The following is a 17,340-nucleotide window of genomic DNA, read 5'->3' on the forward strand; positions in this document are numbered from 1 at the left end:
ACCAACACAAAAACACACATCCAGACAGCTGAAACAATCACTTAAAGCGGCGGTTGACGTTTCAGTTCCAGCTGTTTTATGCTGTTGCTAAATCTGCTCTGCCAGCCATGTAATTTAGATGGACCGATCACTGGGGTAGAAATGCAGAAAAGTGGCATGTAAACACACATTTACACAGACGCTCACATGAACGCAAACACACACACACGGCCATTACGTTTAACCGCCCCAGCACACACGCATGCACATGAGCATAATGAGGGTGCCAGCCAGTTAGCAACGCAGCCAGTCACAAGAATGTTGTTTTCAACCACAGGTGGTTCTACTTTACCCTCTCAGCCCACTCACACCCCTCCTCTCCACTACTTCTATCACTCCATCTCCCCTTCTTCTTTTACTCTCTTCTATTCTTCTCTTCCCCTTTATCTGGTCTCTCTTTTCCCAGCTGAAGCGTGCTGCTTTCAGGTTCAAGTTGCAGGTTGCAATTTGTCTAATATGTCCCCTTCCCCCTTTGGCACACAAGTCTCCCCAGAGCCCGCCCCCATGTTTACATTCCCCATCTCCGTATTTGGCCAGCTCAAGGTCCTTGTGCTTTGTGTTTCTGTTCTTCAAAAGTGCATATGTGTGCGTTGCACAAACTCTTCCACCTGCGTGTGATTGTGTGCAGATATTATGTGCTTGCATGCAGTCTAGTGAATGATCCACCCGTCAGTTCAATGCTTTTCCCCCCTGTAGACATAAACAAAATGCATGAGCGCACACTCTCTGCACAGCATTACCTACCTGTGTCAGCCTGGACAGGATGCGGGGGGGGGGAGGAAAGAGGAGGAGGGATGAGGCAAAGCAAGGCTGATTTTGTAGTGACGGGGAAGGCGGGGATTCGTAGTGCCGGGACGGAGCAGGCGAGGAAGGAGTGACATGAGCGAGGGGAAAGAGAGAGTAGGAGGGGGGGATACAGGGGGGGCTGTTAGCACCTTAAGAGAAAGAATGTTCTTTGCTTGTCTTCCTGTGGCAGCCTGAGAGGACGACAGCAGGGGAGCAACTTCAACTAAACTCTGAATCTTTTCAGCCTCTCGTTTTACCCTCTATCTGCATCCTTTTCATTCTGTCCTCGTCCTTGCCCCCTCTTTCCTTTCAGCTTGTCATCTGTTTCTCTTTTCCTCTTTCTCTGACTCCGAAGGGAGGCTTCAGCAAGCATTTCCATCCTGTTTCTAATCCGCTGTGGGAATAGTGAAAGTTTACCCTCCGAGTGACTGCCGGTGAGTAAGTAAGCAGCTTCATGATGCTAGTTTGGCATTTTAGTGTCTTTTTTACTGAAGTTCTTACAGTATTGTTAACGTTATACGGAGTGTTTCTAAGTGTGTGTGTGTGTGTGTGTGTGTGTGTGTGTGTGTGTAGGCTACTGTACATCTGTGTGAGAGATCTTATAGACCAGCTGTGAGGTTTTACCATGCATGTCTGGTATTTAGGTTTTATTGCCTCTCTGGACTTAAGAGGCTGTGCTCATACAGCTCTGGTATGCACTGTTGCATTCACTGTACGAGTCTTATTTCATCTTTATGTAACAACCTTTATCAGAAAACAGCTTGCTTGCTTGTTGAGTTCTAATACGCACTGTCTGGTTTGTTTTAGGGGTGCAAATAACAATAGTTTTCCTTAGTAGATTCATTATTTGATCTACAAAATGTTAGAAAATAAAAAAGAATAAACAAATATATTCAGTTTAGTATCATATTTGACTAAAAAAGCAGCACATTCTCACAATTGTTCCTTGAAAAAATGACTTAAATGATGAATAAATTATCGTTATAGCAGAAGATTGATTTTGTGTTGATTAACTACTTGATTTATCATGTAATTGTTTAAACTCTAGAATGTTTCCAGTAGTATGTGTGTGTGTCTCTCTGTGTCTCAGTGTGTGTGTGTGTGTGTGTGTGTGTGTGTCTCAGTGTGTGTGTGTGTGTGTGTGCGTGCGTGTGTGCGTGCGTGCGTGCGTGTGGGCGTGTGTGCAAGCGTGCGTGTGCGTGTGTGTGTGCAATCAGCTCTATCTGACCTCAGGTACATGTCTATGACAGACACGTCCTTTGCATGACACACACATACACAACTACACACGTATGCATCCGCCGCCAGCCTACACAAAGGGGCCCTGTGTTATCTACTTATGGAGTGTGTCTGGAGTGATGGCTGGTATGTGTGTTTGTGTGTGTGCGTCACAGTGAATCATATACAGTAGTGTTTCAGGTATGGAGTCATATGTTGTAAGAATATCTTCAGTATAAGGCTGTACTTTCTACATCTAGTTAATATTTTACAGTTTAACTTTGATTTACTCACTAAAATCATAAGTGTCTTCTGTGCCGCTGCCATATTACAGACTAGAGAAGAGGGAGTTAATATAAAACCAAAATGTTGATATGCTCCTTTACATCACCTTCAGTTGTTACCGTGACGTCCCTGCGATACGCTTTGTGATTTGGGTTTTGCCTCTAAGGCCACATATATACGCTGCCGTAAACCTCTGATTGGTGGAACGGCAGCACACTTTTTAGGGAAAACTAGGAATTTATATCACAGCTGAAACAATTAGTCAAAAAGAAAATTGCATCGTCGACAATTTTGATAATCGATTTACAATTTAAGTCTTTTTTTAAGCAAACGTTCTTTCAGCTTCTTAAATGTGAATATTTGCATTTTTTTCATAGTTTTCAAATGTTTTTCTTGATTGTAAATTCAATATCCATACTTTTCAGTGTTTTCTTACATTTTGTAGACCACATCATTAATTGATTAATCCAAAAAGTGACTGATAATGAAATATATAAAGAAAAGTTTATATTTTGATGTACAGTTCAGTTGAACATGTTTAATTACAATACTCTCCTAAAAAGAAGCGTTAATTGAATATCAGCAGACGATGATGCAGAAAATGATGCTGCAAATACATTTTCCATCATTAAATATATAAGATTGTTTGTTTGCTTTGCTTGCTCCGACTTCATCACTTCTGACACCAAACCCTTGCTTCAACAGATCACGTCTGAACCTTTTTTCGCTCTTCTATCAACATATAAACCCTCTTCTAGTCTATATCGCCGACATTTCATTTCCGAGATTGTTCAGGTGCCGCCGGTAGATCCGCCGGATGCCTCTCATTTTCGGCCAGATGTCTGTCACATTCCACTTTCTTTGTGCTGGCGTTCTAAACTCTGGTGGATTTCTGAGGACTATGGTTAACTGCTCCTCAGATCTCTGCAGGGTAAATCCAGACAGCTAGCTAGACTATCTGTCCAATCTGAGTTTTCCGTTGTACGCCTTAAACAACTTTTGAACGTACACATGTTCCACCAAAACGAGTTCCTTTCCGAGGCAGAGGTACCAGTATTGCGTCCGGCAATTAGCACGGCCCAAGATGATTGTGATTGGTTTAAAGAAATGCTAATAAACCAGAGCACGTCTTTCTCCCATCTAGGAATGCTGTGTGGACTAGCCAGACCTCCCCCCCACAGTGCTGTGGAAGGTCTGGCAATGCAAGACTAACCCTCCCATGAGCCTTTGTGATTTTGTCTTCACAGCTTCACCTCATCTCCTGGACCCTGGACTGAGGAAGAAGAGTAGTGAGGAAGGGTCTTTGTTTCGCCTGACCACCAGCAGCCCCAGCCGCAGCGACCGAGCGCCATCTGCCAGCAGTGATTCGGGCCTGTCTGTTGCCTCACAGGGGCGCACCGGAGCCACGCAGAGTACAGGGGCTGCACGGGACAAGTGTACCCAGGCAGGGAGACTGCTCTCTGGGCTGGACTTTGAGATTGCTCAGCCTCTTCTGGAGGTCATGACTGAGCTTGCTGCGTCTGGCAGAGGGGAAATGACTGGAGACGAGTCTGGACTAGGACACACTATCAATGGAGAGGCTTCGTCCAGTGAGAGGGAAACGGATATATTAGATGATGAGGATGAAGTAGATGAAGCAGCGCCTGCTTTGGACCTGCCGAGCTCAAGCAGCATCTGCTCCCTCTCCTCTGAGAACCTGCCTGAAGCTCAGACATCAGCCCACGCAGAGTACTCCACACACTCCTGGGTTCGGCAGCAGCAGATGGTTGACGTCATCGTCACTGATGCCTACGTTGGAGTCGATGGGGAGGAGAGGTTGAACAGGATGAGGAAACAGCGGCCGCCGCCTCTGGTAGCTCCTGACACACCACGCCGAGGACTCAGCAGCAGGGATGCAGTGCAGAGAGGGCTGGTGGACGAGGACGCCACGCAAAACACAGATGTTACACACAACGTGGACTCTGTCAACACTATGCATGCTTCGTCTTGCGAAGAAGAGGATTTGTCGTCGTTGACTACAGACATCGACGAGTCCATAGAGCAGCTGAACCAGCTGATTCTGGATTTGGACCCCACCTTTGTTCCTGTTCCTACCCGCTGTGCCCCTCTGTCCCGCTCTGCCTCCCTACACACCAACGGCCTCAGCAACAACGGAAATACCCGTCGGCCAGGTAAGACAAAGTAAAATAAATTTAAAAAGGAAGCATCGCACTGTAGAATAAACATAGTTTCCAACGACACCAAATCCTCTTCTAGGCTATTGGTATGGTTATAGGGTTGGCAATGTTTGTCCTCAACTTTTGGTCCAGACTAAAATATCTCAACATCTGTTGGATTGTCATAAAATATTTAGTCAGACATTCATAAAACAAAATTCACTCACAACAATGATTGACTTAAACTTTCACCATTTGACTTGGAAGAGTTCTCCACAAACCCAAAGATTAAATACTTGGTTTTCCTGACAAAAAAATTACTTTATCTCAATCAGACATGGAACGAAAGGTGTGTTTGGTTGTGAAGACAAATATTGACTTGTTTAGGATTCCAAACACAAAGTTTAGGACTTGGGACTGGATTTGGGACATCGTGGTCAAGACTTGAGACTCGTGCTGAGCTTACACCAAAATACTTTTCAAGCGATTCCACTCGCTCAGACAAATTTCCAGTATCAGAATGAAATCATGACAGTCTTGCTAGAGGTGGGGCGTGCTCCCATCAGCTCAGTCGTTTGTTGTAAGGTTGCTATAAAACTCAGTCCGAGACATTCATGGTTCCCAGAGGATGAATCCTAACGACTCTGGTGATCCTCTGACCTTTCCTGTAGCGCCACCATAACGTTTCCATGTTGTGGTTTTGGGTGAAATTTCTCAACCAGCTATTGGAATGGATTGCCGTGAAATGTGTGGCGCACATGATCCAATGTTTTGGTTTATGACCACCAGCACTTACAAATGTTTCCCCCAAACATGTTCCCTCCTGACACTATTTTGCAAGAGCACCATCACTGCATCCTGGGCTTAGTTCTACCCAAGACGATTGTGCATGGTTTAAAGAAATACAAACCAGCCAGAGTGGTTTTTCCTCTATAGCAGAATGATAACGGCTGCAGCCAGATCATATCCAGACACAGCGCTGTTGAGATAGATCTGGCTATGCGAGACTGTGCTATGCCTAAATACAGACTCACAGAGCTGCTAGAATGACTGTAGATGTTTAAGAGGCTGATATTTCCAAACCTCATCACTTAAAGCCAACATTTTCTGCATTGCTAAACACAGCTATGACTAAAAATGTATGTATTTTGGGCAAACTGACCCTTTATTTGAGTAAATTACAGCAGTACCTTTACACAGCTCTACTTGTACAGAGACCGAACAGTCCACTGTGACATTAAGAAAATACACGTGTGCCAACAAGCTGGCAGGCAGATGAAGCTTGTAGGTTGGACTTGTTATGTTGTAGTGCTCAGTTCAGCCTGCACATACAGAGAAGCATTTATAACCCAGACTGAAGGACTGAAGTGCTGCCTGATTGTGGAAATCCACCTGAGAGAGAGGAATAAATCTGTTACAGAAGTGTGTTTGTTAGTGTGCACGGTTGTTTGCTGAAAGGGTGGAAGCCTTTCATTAATAGTGGATATTCCTGCAATGTTTACCCGTCAGTCTTTCTTATGCCGGACCAATCTGACCTCTCAACAGTGAAACTCAAGATACTGTCTGCGGATAAGAGTGTAATTTATTTCCAAATAACCAAACTTTGTCCTTTTTTACTTCAACTAAACTGTGCTTAAGTTTTCGCCCATCGCTTTGATTCTATGGGGCAAAAGCCAAAAGGTTCCTCTGCCTCCATTTTTTACTTACTATCTGACTGGAATTGAAAGATAAAAAAAGGTACAATTTGATTTTCTAATGAAGTGTACTCATGAATTCACTTACAACATTGATTGACTTAGGGGCCATCCACACGGAGACGCTTTTTGATGCAAATGCACGTTTAGCATTGTTTGGGCCTGTCGTCCACACGGATCCAGTAAACGCACTGCCTGAAAACGCACTTTTTTGAAACCGGGTCCCAGGGTGAAAAAATTCGAAAACGGCTCTCTTTTGGCTTCGTTCGGATGGCGAATACGAAAACGTCCGTATCAATGATGTAATTGCCACACCCCTCGACCTCTAGTGCACGGCCACACACGACTTCACTCAGTGCGGTAAAGCTAAGCGAGCATATCCCATCTCAATGGTCAAACCAGCTCACTTCATCTAGCTAAATAGTTTGTCTCTGCTCCCTAACACTTCCCTCTGCTCTGCCGGTCCTGGATTCTACACTGGAAGATATATTGCTAACATTATTTAGCTAACGTTAAACATCGCTAAAGCAGCTACGTTACGTTAACGTTAGCTGCTATGGTTATCTGTTTATAAAGTGGAAGTAGACAACTTATCAACTAGCTAGCTAATCTGTCTGCGGATTATAGTAACTTTTAGCACGGCTTATTGTAGAAAGGCTACTGCAAGAAAAACGTGTAGATTATCAAAAAGACATTGGATCATTGATGTTTGTTTGACTGCCGATGTTAGCTAGTTAGCAGCGCTGCAGTCATGTCCGATGGCAGACAGAACTGCAAAATAAAAAGCAATCCAACAGCACATTATACAATGTAAATAAAGACACGTTTTCTTGCGGAGGCCTTTATAAAATGAGGAGTGGTGAAAGTTATTATAGTCCATGGATGTATTAAGAGAACGTTAGTCTAGCTAGTCATGTTATGATGGGAAGTGGAAGTGACGATGCTCTTCTTCTCTGTTTTTTGGTGAATTTCTGTAGCAGAAACAGCCGCCTATAGGCCTGGAATATGAAGTAGCGTGTTGAGTCATTTACAAGTGGATCCGTATGGATGCAACTATTCTTCAAACAAATCCAGGGAAGACAGGTAAAAAAAAGATTGCTTTGGTACGTGTGGACGTGTCCTTAGAGTTTAGCCATTTGACTTGGAAATGGCCTGATATCCTTACCAAACCCAAAGACGAAATACTTCCTTTTCCTGACAACAAATATACTTTGACTCAATCAGACATGGGGGAAATCCTGCTGTGCTGACAAATATTGACTTGTTTAGGACTCCAAACACCTGGGACTTGATTTGGGACATCGTAATCAAGACTTGAGAATTATGCCAACCTTACACCAAATTCATTTTCAAGCGATTGCATTGTCTCAGACAAATTTCCAATATCAGAATGAAATCATGAGAGTCTTGCTAGAGTTGGGGCGCGCTCCCGTCGTCTCCATCGTTTGTTGTAAGGTAGTTATAAAACTCAGTCCGAGCTGTCTTAGGTCAGTATTTTTCCCGTCTTGACGTTTCGACTTTATCTGTGTTCAACGTGACATCATGACTTCGCGTAAACATACACGGCACGGCACACTCATCCTCGTGTATATCTACGTCGTATTGACAATGAGAACATACGTCATGGTAGCTTGCTGTCACGTGACGATTTGGGAGGTGTCTGAGCCCGCCCACCATTTTGGGATCCTACGCTATCGGTTGCCAGGGGCAACAGTGTAAGAGCGGTTTATCTGTGTTTTTTGCCCCCAACGGCTCTAGGACTAGGCACTGGTTATGGTTATGGTTAGGGTTAAGGTTAGCGGTCGCAGCGCTGCCTGGAAGGAGCCGTTGGGGGCAAAAAACACCATTGAGCATAAGAGTGACACAGAGATGGAGCAGGAATGATGGCTCGAGGAATTAACATCACGGCGAATGGGTTGGGTTTAGGAAAACAATAACGGGGCTGGGTTTAGGTAAAGAACAACGGGACTGTGCTGTTTAGGAAACGTGACACAGGGGACACGATCCCCGGTCTCCTGGGTGAAAGTCCCGTGTTTTACCCATCCACCACCCTGACCAACGTCCATACGCGGTTTTTCTTCCTTTCATACTACTCGTTACGGTGTAAATTGACACACAATTGCAAGGTAATGTAAGTCAATGGATGCCAAACGGCATTGATAAACACACTAAAAAGTGATTATGCGTCTTGATAACACGCCAAAATGGCATATGAATTGAATTGACTGAGATCAGTCTGCCGTGTTTGATATCATCGTAAGTTTTAAGTCTTGGTAGCAAAATCGTATAGCCTGTGACTAACAACTCAGTGACATTATGACAGATTCCCTCTAGATGTGAGATGGTGTCAGACTTTAGTCTTTTCAGAGTCATTTCAGAGTCTTCTAGTGTATGGTAGGCATTACTGGTGACTTGAAAAACTTGAACCTGAACATGTCACAGTGATGACGCCTGTTTTTTCTGAGCCGTGTGTGTCTGCGTTGCCTCTTCTTCACCGTTTTGTTTCTCCCCATACTGGCACATATGACATATATACTCCCTCTCAGATCCACTGGGATGCAGCCAGGAAGGACAGGCACATTTCTGTTTCAACCTCCATCCCTTGATTCATTTTCTGTTAGAGACTTGCGGGTCAGAGGTATACGAGCGATGTCATCACTTCCCAGCTCTTTGCATACAGAGCAGCTGGTCCATCAAAGCTAACCTCGCAGTGGCCCGATGGTTCACAGGGGAGACCCCCGAGCGCCCCCGTGACAGCTCCCTGAATCACATGTGTCAGTCAGGGTCAGTCAGGTGCTGTGGTTATCTATGACCTGCGACCATGTGCCTCGCGGGGTTACATTACTGCTGACATTTAACCTCTGACTCTGTATTTTTGTACACTGTCAGGTTAATGAGAATGTCCTGTGGCTCGTCTCAGGATCATGGAATTTGAGCACAGGAAATGGAGCATGTGCGTTTGTCTGTATGTAGGTCCCCAGTTTGTCAGGGGGATGTTTCCCGAGGGCATAATTTGAAGCAGTAACACTAATATTTCAGCGCTTAGTTACTGCAGCAGTGTGCGCGTTCATGTAGAAGTGACTGTTTGTAACGTGTGTTTTTCAAGGCCATGTTTTAAGGCAACAACTTGTAAGCGATCAGGAATGCTTTTGAAGTTTGACACAACACTTTGCTCTCCAGTGTGTTTGCACCATGCCCTCTTTCGCCCTCTCATCATCCTTGGAGTTGCAGTCTTCAGAAGAGAATAGTCTCCTCGCAAATACAGCGGGTATCAAGTAATACTCTGCACTTTGGATTAGTTTCAGTTGGACCAGCTTTGGTCTTTAATGTGAGTTTGAGATGATGGATGCTCACAATGTTCCACATTGCTGTTTGTAGTCGATATGCCCATATGAGTGTGGTCCCATTTATGGTCAATCTTTATCATGACACACACTTTAGACTATGGTTTCAATGTTACGGTGTGTTTTTGGTGTTGTCATAGTCTTCAAAGGCTACAATAAAATAAAATAAGATCATTTTCAAAATGTACTTTTGTTCTAGCTGAGTAAAACAAAACAAAAAATATATCTATGATCATATATACATTACTAATTTTTAGAGCTGCAAAGTTCAGTTGTCAACTTAAATTATTTGCGAACTGTTTTGATAATCGATTAATCGTTTGTGTCATTTTGTCATAGAAATAAAATAAACATTTTCCAGCCTCCCCAATGTGAATTATGCTCTGGTTTCTTCTCTCCTCTGTGACAGTAAACTGAATATCTTTGAGTTGTGGACAAAACAAGACATTTGAGGACGTCATCTTGGGCTCTGGGAAAACACTGATAGACAGTTCAAACTCCCAGAAAGCATCATTTGAAGAGGGTGGCTTGTCTCTCTCTGAGTTTCCATATTCACCAACAGCCAAGACAAATGTCCAGAGCTGTACTCTACTGAGATATGCTATATCCGATACTGACAAGCTGATAGAATATACTTTGCTTATCAATTCGTTGATTTTTGGAATCCGGTTGTCAAGCTAAAAGAAAAAGTATTTCTTCCTTTGTGGTTGATTTAGTCACATCTGAAAAGAGAACGACTGATTGTCCCAACAGATGTTTTTTTCCGACACGCCGCCATGATGTTCCCCCATCTGGTCACAGTGAAGTCTTGCTTCGTCACACAGTGTCTGCCCTGATGATAGAAGCTGCATGCTGCTCATTACCATACTGATAGACAAACACGCTAAACGTGAACCACTGTCATCACCTTTTATTACTATCTGGTCATAACAAAGCATCCATAACAAAGCGTCAATGCTTTTTAATGTTGTGTTTTTTTATTTATTTTTATTTTTACAAGTACAAACATAATAACTGTTTGTTGGTGTTTGATTTTTATAAAGGAACACATGACTGAGTTAGATAATATTTCAGATCATAATCTGTATGACTGTCTGGCTCTCCTCCCACGCCCCTTCTCTCCCCCACCCTCACCCCTCTGGTTATCTCAGGTTGGAGGCAGCAGATGCAGATCAGTGATGTGACCGACTATGCTGGTCTCCATAGTCCAGGATGGAGGGGGGGTAGCGCTCAGAGCTTCAGAGGCTCCCCAGTCTACAGTCCCCCCTACTCACCATCTCAGGTAAACACAGTTTCACCATTTACCTCGCCAGTTTGCAGATTTTCTGTGTACTGCCGTACATGCAGTTGAATAGCAGCAGTACTCGGAGGTCCGTACTGTTTGACTCGCTTCAGAAGGGTTGAAAATCGGCCAATTTAAGGCCAATTTATGCTTCTGCGTTGTATCAACTCCGTGGGTACGTATGTAGGTACGTGGAGAAATCGACCCTAGGCCGGACCCTACGCCGGACCCAACACCCTAGCCTGACGTGCACCTCTCAAAACATTTTATTGTTGCATTTCCCCTGACTCATTTCCTGGTTCTCCTTCTCCATAAAGCGCATTAAATCAAAGAGAGGGTTAACTTTTCCTGCTACAGATTTTCAACCGTGGTTAGAACTCTCTCACTCGCTCTACCACACACTCCCCACACACACACACGCCAGTCCTGCTATTCTCTCAAAGAGATCGACGCACACACCAACGCACAAGTATAAACTTCAGGCCACTTATGTAGGCTACAGCGAAAGCTCTGCGTGGAGCCTGCGCACAACCATGATTCCCTCTTTACAGTTTAGCGCAGCGCCATTGCAACCAAGATGGCAACGTCCGTATCCCAAATTCGGGGCTTCAAAACGGCAGTCCACAAACCGATGGGGGACGTCACGGATGCTACGTCCACTATTTTTACAGTCTATGTTTCCACATTGTTTTGCATTGCTATTTACAAGTGTAACCTACTTATTTCTCATACGGTTTCTATGCTCTAACAACCAAGCATCCTTATTTTACACATGTAGTTTTATGTGCTAATGTGTTGTAATCACAATTTTAGCAAATAATGCAACATTTAGGCATCTTAACCCTCGTGTTGTCTTCCCGTCGACCAACAAGCAACTTTTTGTTTTTCTGGGTCAAAAAACAAACAACGTTTTGGTCATCTTTTTCAACACTTTTATCGCTTTTCCCCCGATGTTTTTGGCACTTTTTTCAGTGTTTTTTTTCACTTTTATCAACGTTTTTTTGGCACTATTTCCGATGTTTTGGACGATTTTTTCAACGTTCTTTTATCATTTTTTTCAACACCCAAATTCAATGAAAGAAGTGAACTGATAATTTACTTTACTAGTTGTATGGAACCATCCACGTTTGGATGAAAGAAACCCAAAGTTTCTAAATTTGTGATATAGAAACTTTTTGAAAATGGGTCAAATTTGACCCGAGGACAACAGTCGGGCGAAGTTAGTTTTTTTTATATTGCATTTCAAACAGTTGGGTGCAATTTTGTAGATTTACTAGTTTTGTCACGTTTTAGACTTTTAACTCGAGCTTGTTAAAGTTTGTTTAAATTTGGACTCAATGCCTTGACTCGATGCTCTAAACAGATTTGCTTGTGTCAGACCTGATCAGATTATACCACATTATTTTTTTCAATTCATAACTTCAATCCAAAACATAACACAGGGTAATCACTTTAAAATCAGTCAAGACATCTCTGTTGCGATTATGTTTTTGTAACTCTTTCTGCATATCTGTAGATGTTTCTTTTCCACCTGCCTACCTCTCTCTTTTTTTTAAGAGTTGAGGTTTCTGCTCCAGCACTCTTATGGCTGGGTGGCATGAATGGCCCGACTGTTTACACCAAAACACAGGCTGTAGCCACACACAGATCACAAGACTGATGTCTGCTGGTGTGTGTGTGTGTGTGTGTGTGTGTGTGTGTGTGCTTGTTGTCCTATAGGACATACAAAAAAACATGTTATTTACTTTCCCCATCATTACTTTTTTTTATTATGTTGTTCTTTTTAAAAGCATGGGCATCTCTACCATCGGGGACAGACAGATAGCTCTGACATTGTCCCTTCTACTCCAGCCTTCCCAGTGACTCCTCCGACGCCCTACGGTAAGAGATAATGTCAAAATTGACTGTTTTTGGTGCGGGTGTGTCTGCATTTTAGAATCTTATCAGTGTCTGCTTTCTCTTCCCAGTGAAACATTTCTCAGAGCTTTCCCAGCTCAGGACTGGTGGACAGTGGGATCAACACAGCTGGACACAAGGTACACTTTCCCAAGAGTGTGTGCGTGTGTGTGTGTGTGTGTGTGTGTGTGTGTGTGTGTGTGTGTGTGAGACTGGCGAGAGCACTAGAGTTTAAACCCAAAGTCTCTAGCTCCTGATTGCTGCCGGACAGGGTTCAAGTGCCGGCTGGAATGTCCTCCTGGCATAATATACCAAAAACACACACACACACACACACACACACACACACACACACACACACACACACACACACACACACACACACACACACACACACACACACACACACACACCTGGCCTGTCCTTTGTTGCCATTGGCTGGATATGTGGGCATGGCTCTGTTTGTGGTACAGTTAGTCTGGTCTGGCGAGAGGCAGACAGATGGCTTGTTTGGTATTTTTAAGGTTTGAGGTAAAAAGCGGTTGAAGAAGTTGAAAAAATGGATTGGGAAATCCTTTCTGGGCCCATGCACGGACAGCTAATACTGGACCTCCGCTAATAATAGTTGGCGGTAACAGAGGAAGAGACCACTGCAGGCAGGATGTCCACTCACGTCCTGTTCTGGGAGGGGATGGGAGGAGAGGGGAGGGTCTTTTGTTGCAGGGACATCCTGCCTGAGGAGATGTGTACTACACAGTTGCAGAAGGAATTTACCTCTTTCAGTGGTTGTGTCTCATATGTGATCTTAGTGGCTACAAACGTTTCGGGCTTTCCCGCAGAGGAATCAAAGACAACATATGAAATATCGAAATGTTCTACCTCAGTATCCCGACACGACTGCCTGCCTTAACCTCAGCCAAAAGTTTGGAGGAGCTGCTGACCCCTTAGCATATCGTCATCCATGTATGGATAACAAAAGTAGTATTTATGATGACCTTTTGCTCTGTATTGTAGACAGATCAGTTCACTCTTTTAAAGGGCAGTTCTGCCTGTTTATTGTAAACATGTTTGTCACAACAGAGCGGAAGCAGGATAAAGAAGGAGCTGATGAAAGAGTCATTATTGTGACAAAAAAAATCTCTGCTGGATGGACAGAAGAATTAACAAAGGACACAAAATATCTGGAGCTCACCCCGAGTTTGGGGGGGGAGAGAGACGAGAGTTTCCTGTTTCCCACGTTAAAGGCAGACGATTGTCTGGGAAACAACTTGCCTAGCCGGGAGAGAAACAGTCAGATTCCCCATTTAAATGATTTTTATTTCATGTTTAGAGTCCTTACTGTAATCACAGGTGGACCCGAGGCTACTGTAATGTGGGGAGTGATTACTGTGGGCAGCAGCAGCAACAGCAGCCCTGCTCCAGACTGCTCCAAAACAACAGTAGTGCACTCAGTCAGAGCCCTACAGCTGTGTTCCCACTGTTATCACCGGGCTAATCACACTGGGCATTGTGGGATCAACACACACTTCAGTATCCTGGTGACATAACGTGTTTTGAGGATAGGGATCACTGACAAGCAAAGAAATACGACTGCTAGGACTGCACCTGGACTCGTGGGCTGTCTGCTCCCGGATTTTAAAACAGAGCAACACGGCGGCTCGTTTTGGAAACTTTCGCTTATTTTCTGAAAATAGTTCACCAAAATGAGCAGGTATAATGTACAGTGGGGTGATCAGACTTTAACACTGAAGCTGCTGCTGGAAAAGTTGTTGATGACAGCAGTGAGAGTCAGTACCTCCAGGATTTCGCGATCGCGCCAATTCACGCGAATTCAACCAACCACAGTGACTTTGGTGCGACTCGTAATTTTGACCAATCACCGCAACTTTTCCACAAATTTGACCAATAACCGGAGTTTCCCGCAACTTCAACCAATCCCAGCAGTCCCACATGCCAGACTTTACGTCAGTATAATGTGACTATGAGAGCCACTGACCAAGCGAGAGTGAGAGAGAGCTTGTATCCGATATGAAGACAAGACTCGAACATCTCACATTTACCAACAAAACGTACAGCGAAAAACCGTGCAAAACATTTCAGACCGCCCTGCCAACCTGTATACATTTTAACATCAATGTACGCTGTAACGTTTGTTCACTCTAAAGTCAGCAGCTGCTGTTTCAATCCTGTCGGCTGTCTGCAGCGGGCGGGGCTGCTGCTCATACAGTTCCCCCACTAGTGATGCACACACACACAAACACACACGGTGGATGCAGGAGAAAAAGGAGATGAGACGACATGATGACCTAAATTGAGGACAGCTACGCTCCTTATTGTAAGCGCAATGATAAGTTAAAGTCAGTACTTTATCAAACCGTATCAATGTGTGTCGCAGCCCAGGCCAGGATAGTAAATTAACTAACAACGTAAAGATCAACAAGCCACTGACACATATGTTCAAATTTGATTCATTTAATAAATGATTATTTTTTTGTCTTAAATCCACCAGCCATTTTCATATTATACCAACATTTGCAGCATCCTGAGCCTTTTTGGTAAGGTTCCTAGGAAATCTCAGCCCAGAGATGTTTTATTCTCCCCAAAACAAGTTTCCTTTTTATTTTTTTAAAGAACTATACAAAAAAAAAATCACAACTTTTTTTACAACTTTCACTGTCTCCCGCAACTTCATTGCAACAAACATACAAAAGACATCGCAACTTTCATCGCAATTTTTTTCAAAAGCTCCCACAAAATCAGGCATTTTGGGCCGCAACAATCTAAAAAAAAGGCTGTGAAATCCTGGAGGGACTGGAGAGTGAACCAAAAAACAATGATCTGTGGGTTTGTCAGTACGAGTATCATTTGATCCATTGTTAGTATAAAAATAGGTGCATCTTTAAGATTTGAGTTATGCTCGAATTTCACATACATATATACATAATATAGTATACATGTTGTATAAGCATCTCAAGACCTATATGTCTATAGAACTACTAATTATTTAACCAAATGTCTCCTAGTTAGACCTATCGGCGGCTTCTGACCTGCAATATCACCAAATCAGTGCTTACAGGGATCACTTAAACAGATATGCCACATGGGCTCAATGTTTTGGGGCTGTTAAGAGACAAACATGACATCTGAGAAACCACGCTGCCTATAGCTTGAAGTCATTGTCGTTCTGACTTCATCCATTTGGTTTTAAAACAATTTCATGAACCTAAAAAGGTCAAAGAAAGCAGTAAAAAGCAGAGAATTTCTTCAACCAAAGTGAGAAGCACAGAAATAAGCAACATTCTAGTTAATATTAGACAAAGATTTCACCTAATGGCAACAGATTGATGACAGTCTTTACATCTCTTCCATACTTTAGCCAAAGTCACGACCCAAAGATGAACTCCGCTGCTGTCTCTGTACTTTCATTTCCTTGCGATGTTTTGAAATGTTACATAATAACATTTCCTTTGTGTACTTGTGGCCACATCAAAATAAACAGTGATATATACGGAGAAGCTCTGAGCCAGCGGAAGCAGGTTTCAGCCAAAGGAATGTAGATGCTGTTATGAGCTGAGGCAGATGGTCGGTTCAGACAAACACTTGACTGTCTGAACCTCGGGGGGGTCAAAGGTCAGGAGAAAGTACGGGCTAAACCTCTCCTTCTCCTTCAGATGATTGGATTTGTTGTCAGTGATGAATGAGAGAGAGATGATACATCTTAAAGTGCTGCTATTGATCCTGAACGGAGACGTTTTGTAGTCGAGTTACACTGATTGTGTGGTCAACACTTAAAGTCACAATTAGTGACCCAAATGTAAATAAAAGGAGTGAAAGCTGCAAGTGCTCTAACATTGAATGAATTAATACACTTTTGACAATTATTTTAAAGGAACAGTTCAACATTTTGGAAAATGATGCTGACTTCCAAATCGTATACTTTTTCTTTTTTTACTTTTTTTACTTTTAGTACTGCAGCTGCACTTAAAGGTACGCACTGTTGCATGCAGTATGCGTACAACTGGGACTTGGTCAAAACTTTGCGTCGTCACATTGCGTCGCAGTCCGTAGCGCAAAATTTAAAGTTGAGCTCTCATCTGTCTGTGCTCTTCCGGCGGCTCAGAAGATGTGACTTATCTCCTGCTCAGTGCCTACTACTTCGTCATTACATTATGCCTTGAACTTTGACCCTCTTGCTCATATATTCAGTCCTGTATTGCAGTCCGTATCCCGGAATTTGAAGTTGAGATGTCGTCTGTGCTCCCTTGGCGGCTCGGTCGATGTGACACTATCGACCACCACAGTCGATTTGACATACGTATTGGGACCTATTAAATCTTTTGGGGTTTTGGAACAGGCCCTTTGATGAGAAGCTCAATACCACTCACATATTTGTCTGCTAGATATTGAACTGGAGCCAGCAGCCGGTTAGCTAAGCCTAACATAAAGACTGACAACAGGTAAACAGCTAGCATGGCTCTGCAAAGGTAACAAAAGCCGCTAAAACAAGTTGCCATGTGCTTCAATTTCCGATTAAACAAAGGATATGTTGCGTGCTAAGTATAGAGCTTTAGAGGTGCTAGTAAGCAGATTTCGTTACAGTTGGAGAGAGCCAGGCTCGCTGTTTCCCCCTGCGTCTTTAT

At 43.4% G+C, this 17,340-nt stretch overlaps 1 protein-coding gene across 2 annotated transcripts in view; it reads left to right on the top strand.

Moving 5' to 3' along the window:
* LOC144523047 (tensin-3-like) overlaps positions 1 to 17,340 on the top strand; it is a 61,343-nt gene that overhangs the window by 17,226 nt on the left and 26,777 nt on the right. For both annotated transcript variants that reach the window (XM_078258335.1, XM_078258337.1), the window contains exons 12-15: positions 3,576 to 4,499; positions 10,674 to 10,804; positions 12,595 to 12,685; positions 12,772 to 12,840. In XM_078258335.1, coding sequence (XP_078114461.1) covers positions 3,576 to 4,499; positions 10,674 to 10,804; positions 12,595 to 12,685; positions 12,772 to 12,840 — 1,215 coding nt within the window. The remainder of the gene's footprint in view (positions 1 to 3,575; positions 4,500 to 10,673; positions 10,805 to 12,594; positions 12,686 to 12,771; positions 12,841 to 17,340) is intronic.

Source organism: Sander vitreus, chromosome 9 (assembly GCF_031162955.1).
Source record: "Sander vitreus isolate 19-12246 chromosome 9, sanVit1, whole genome shotgun sequence".
Classification (NCBI taxonomy): Eukaryota; Metazoa; Chordata; class Actinopteri; order Perciformes; family Percidae; genus Sander; species Sander vitreus.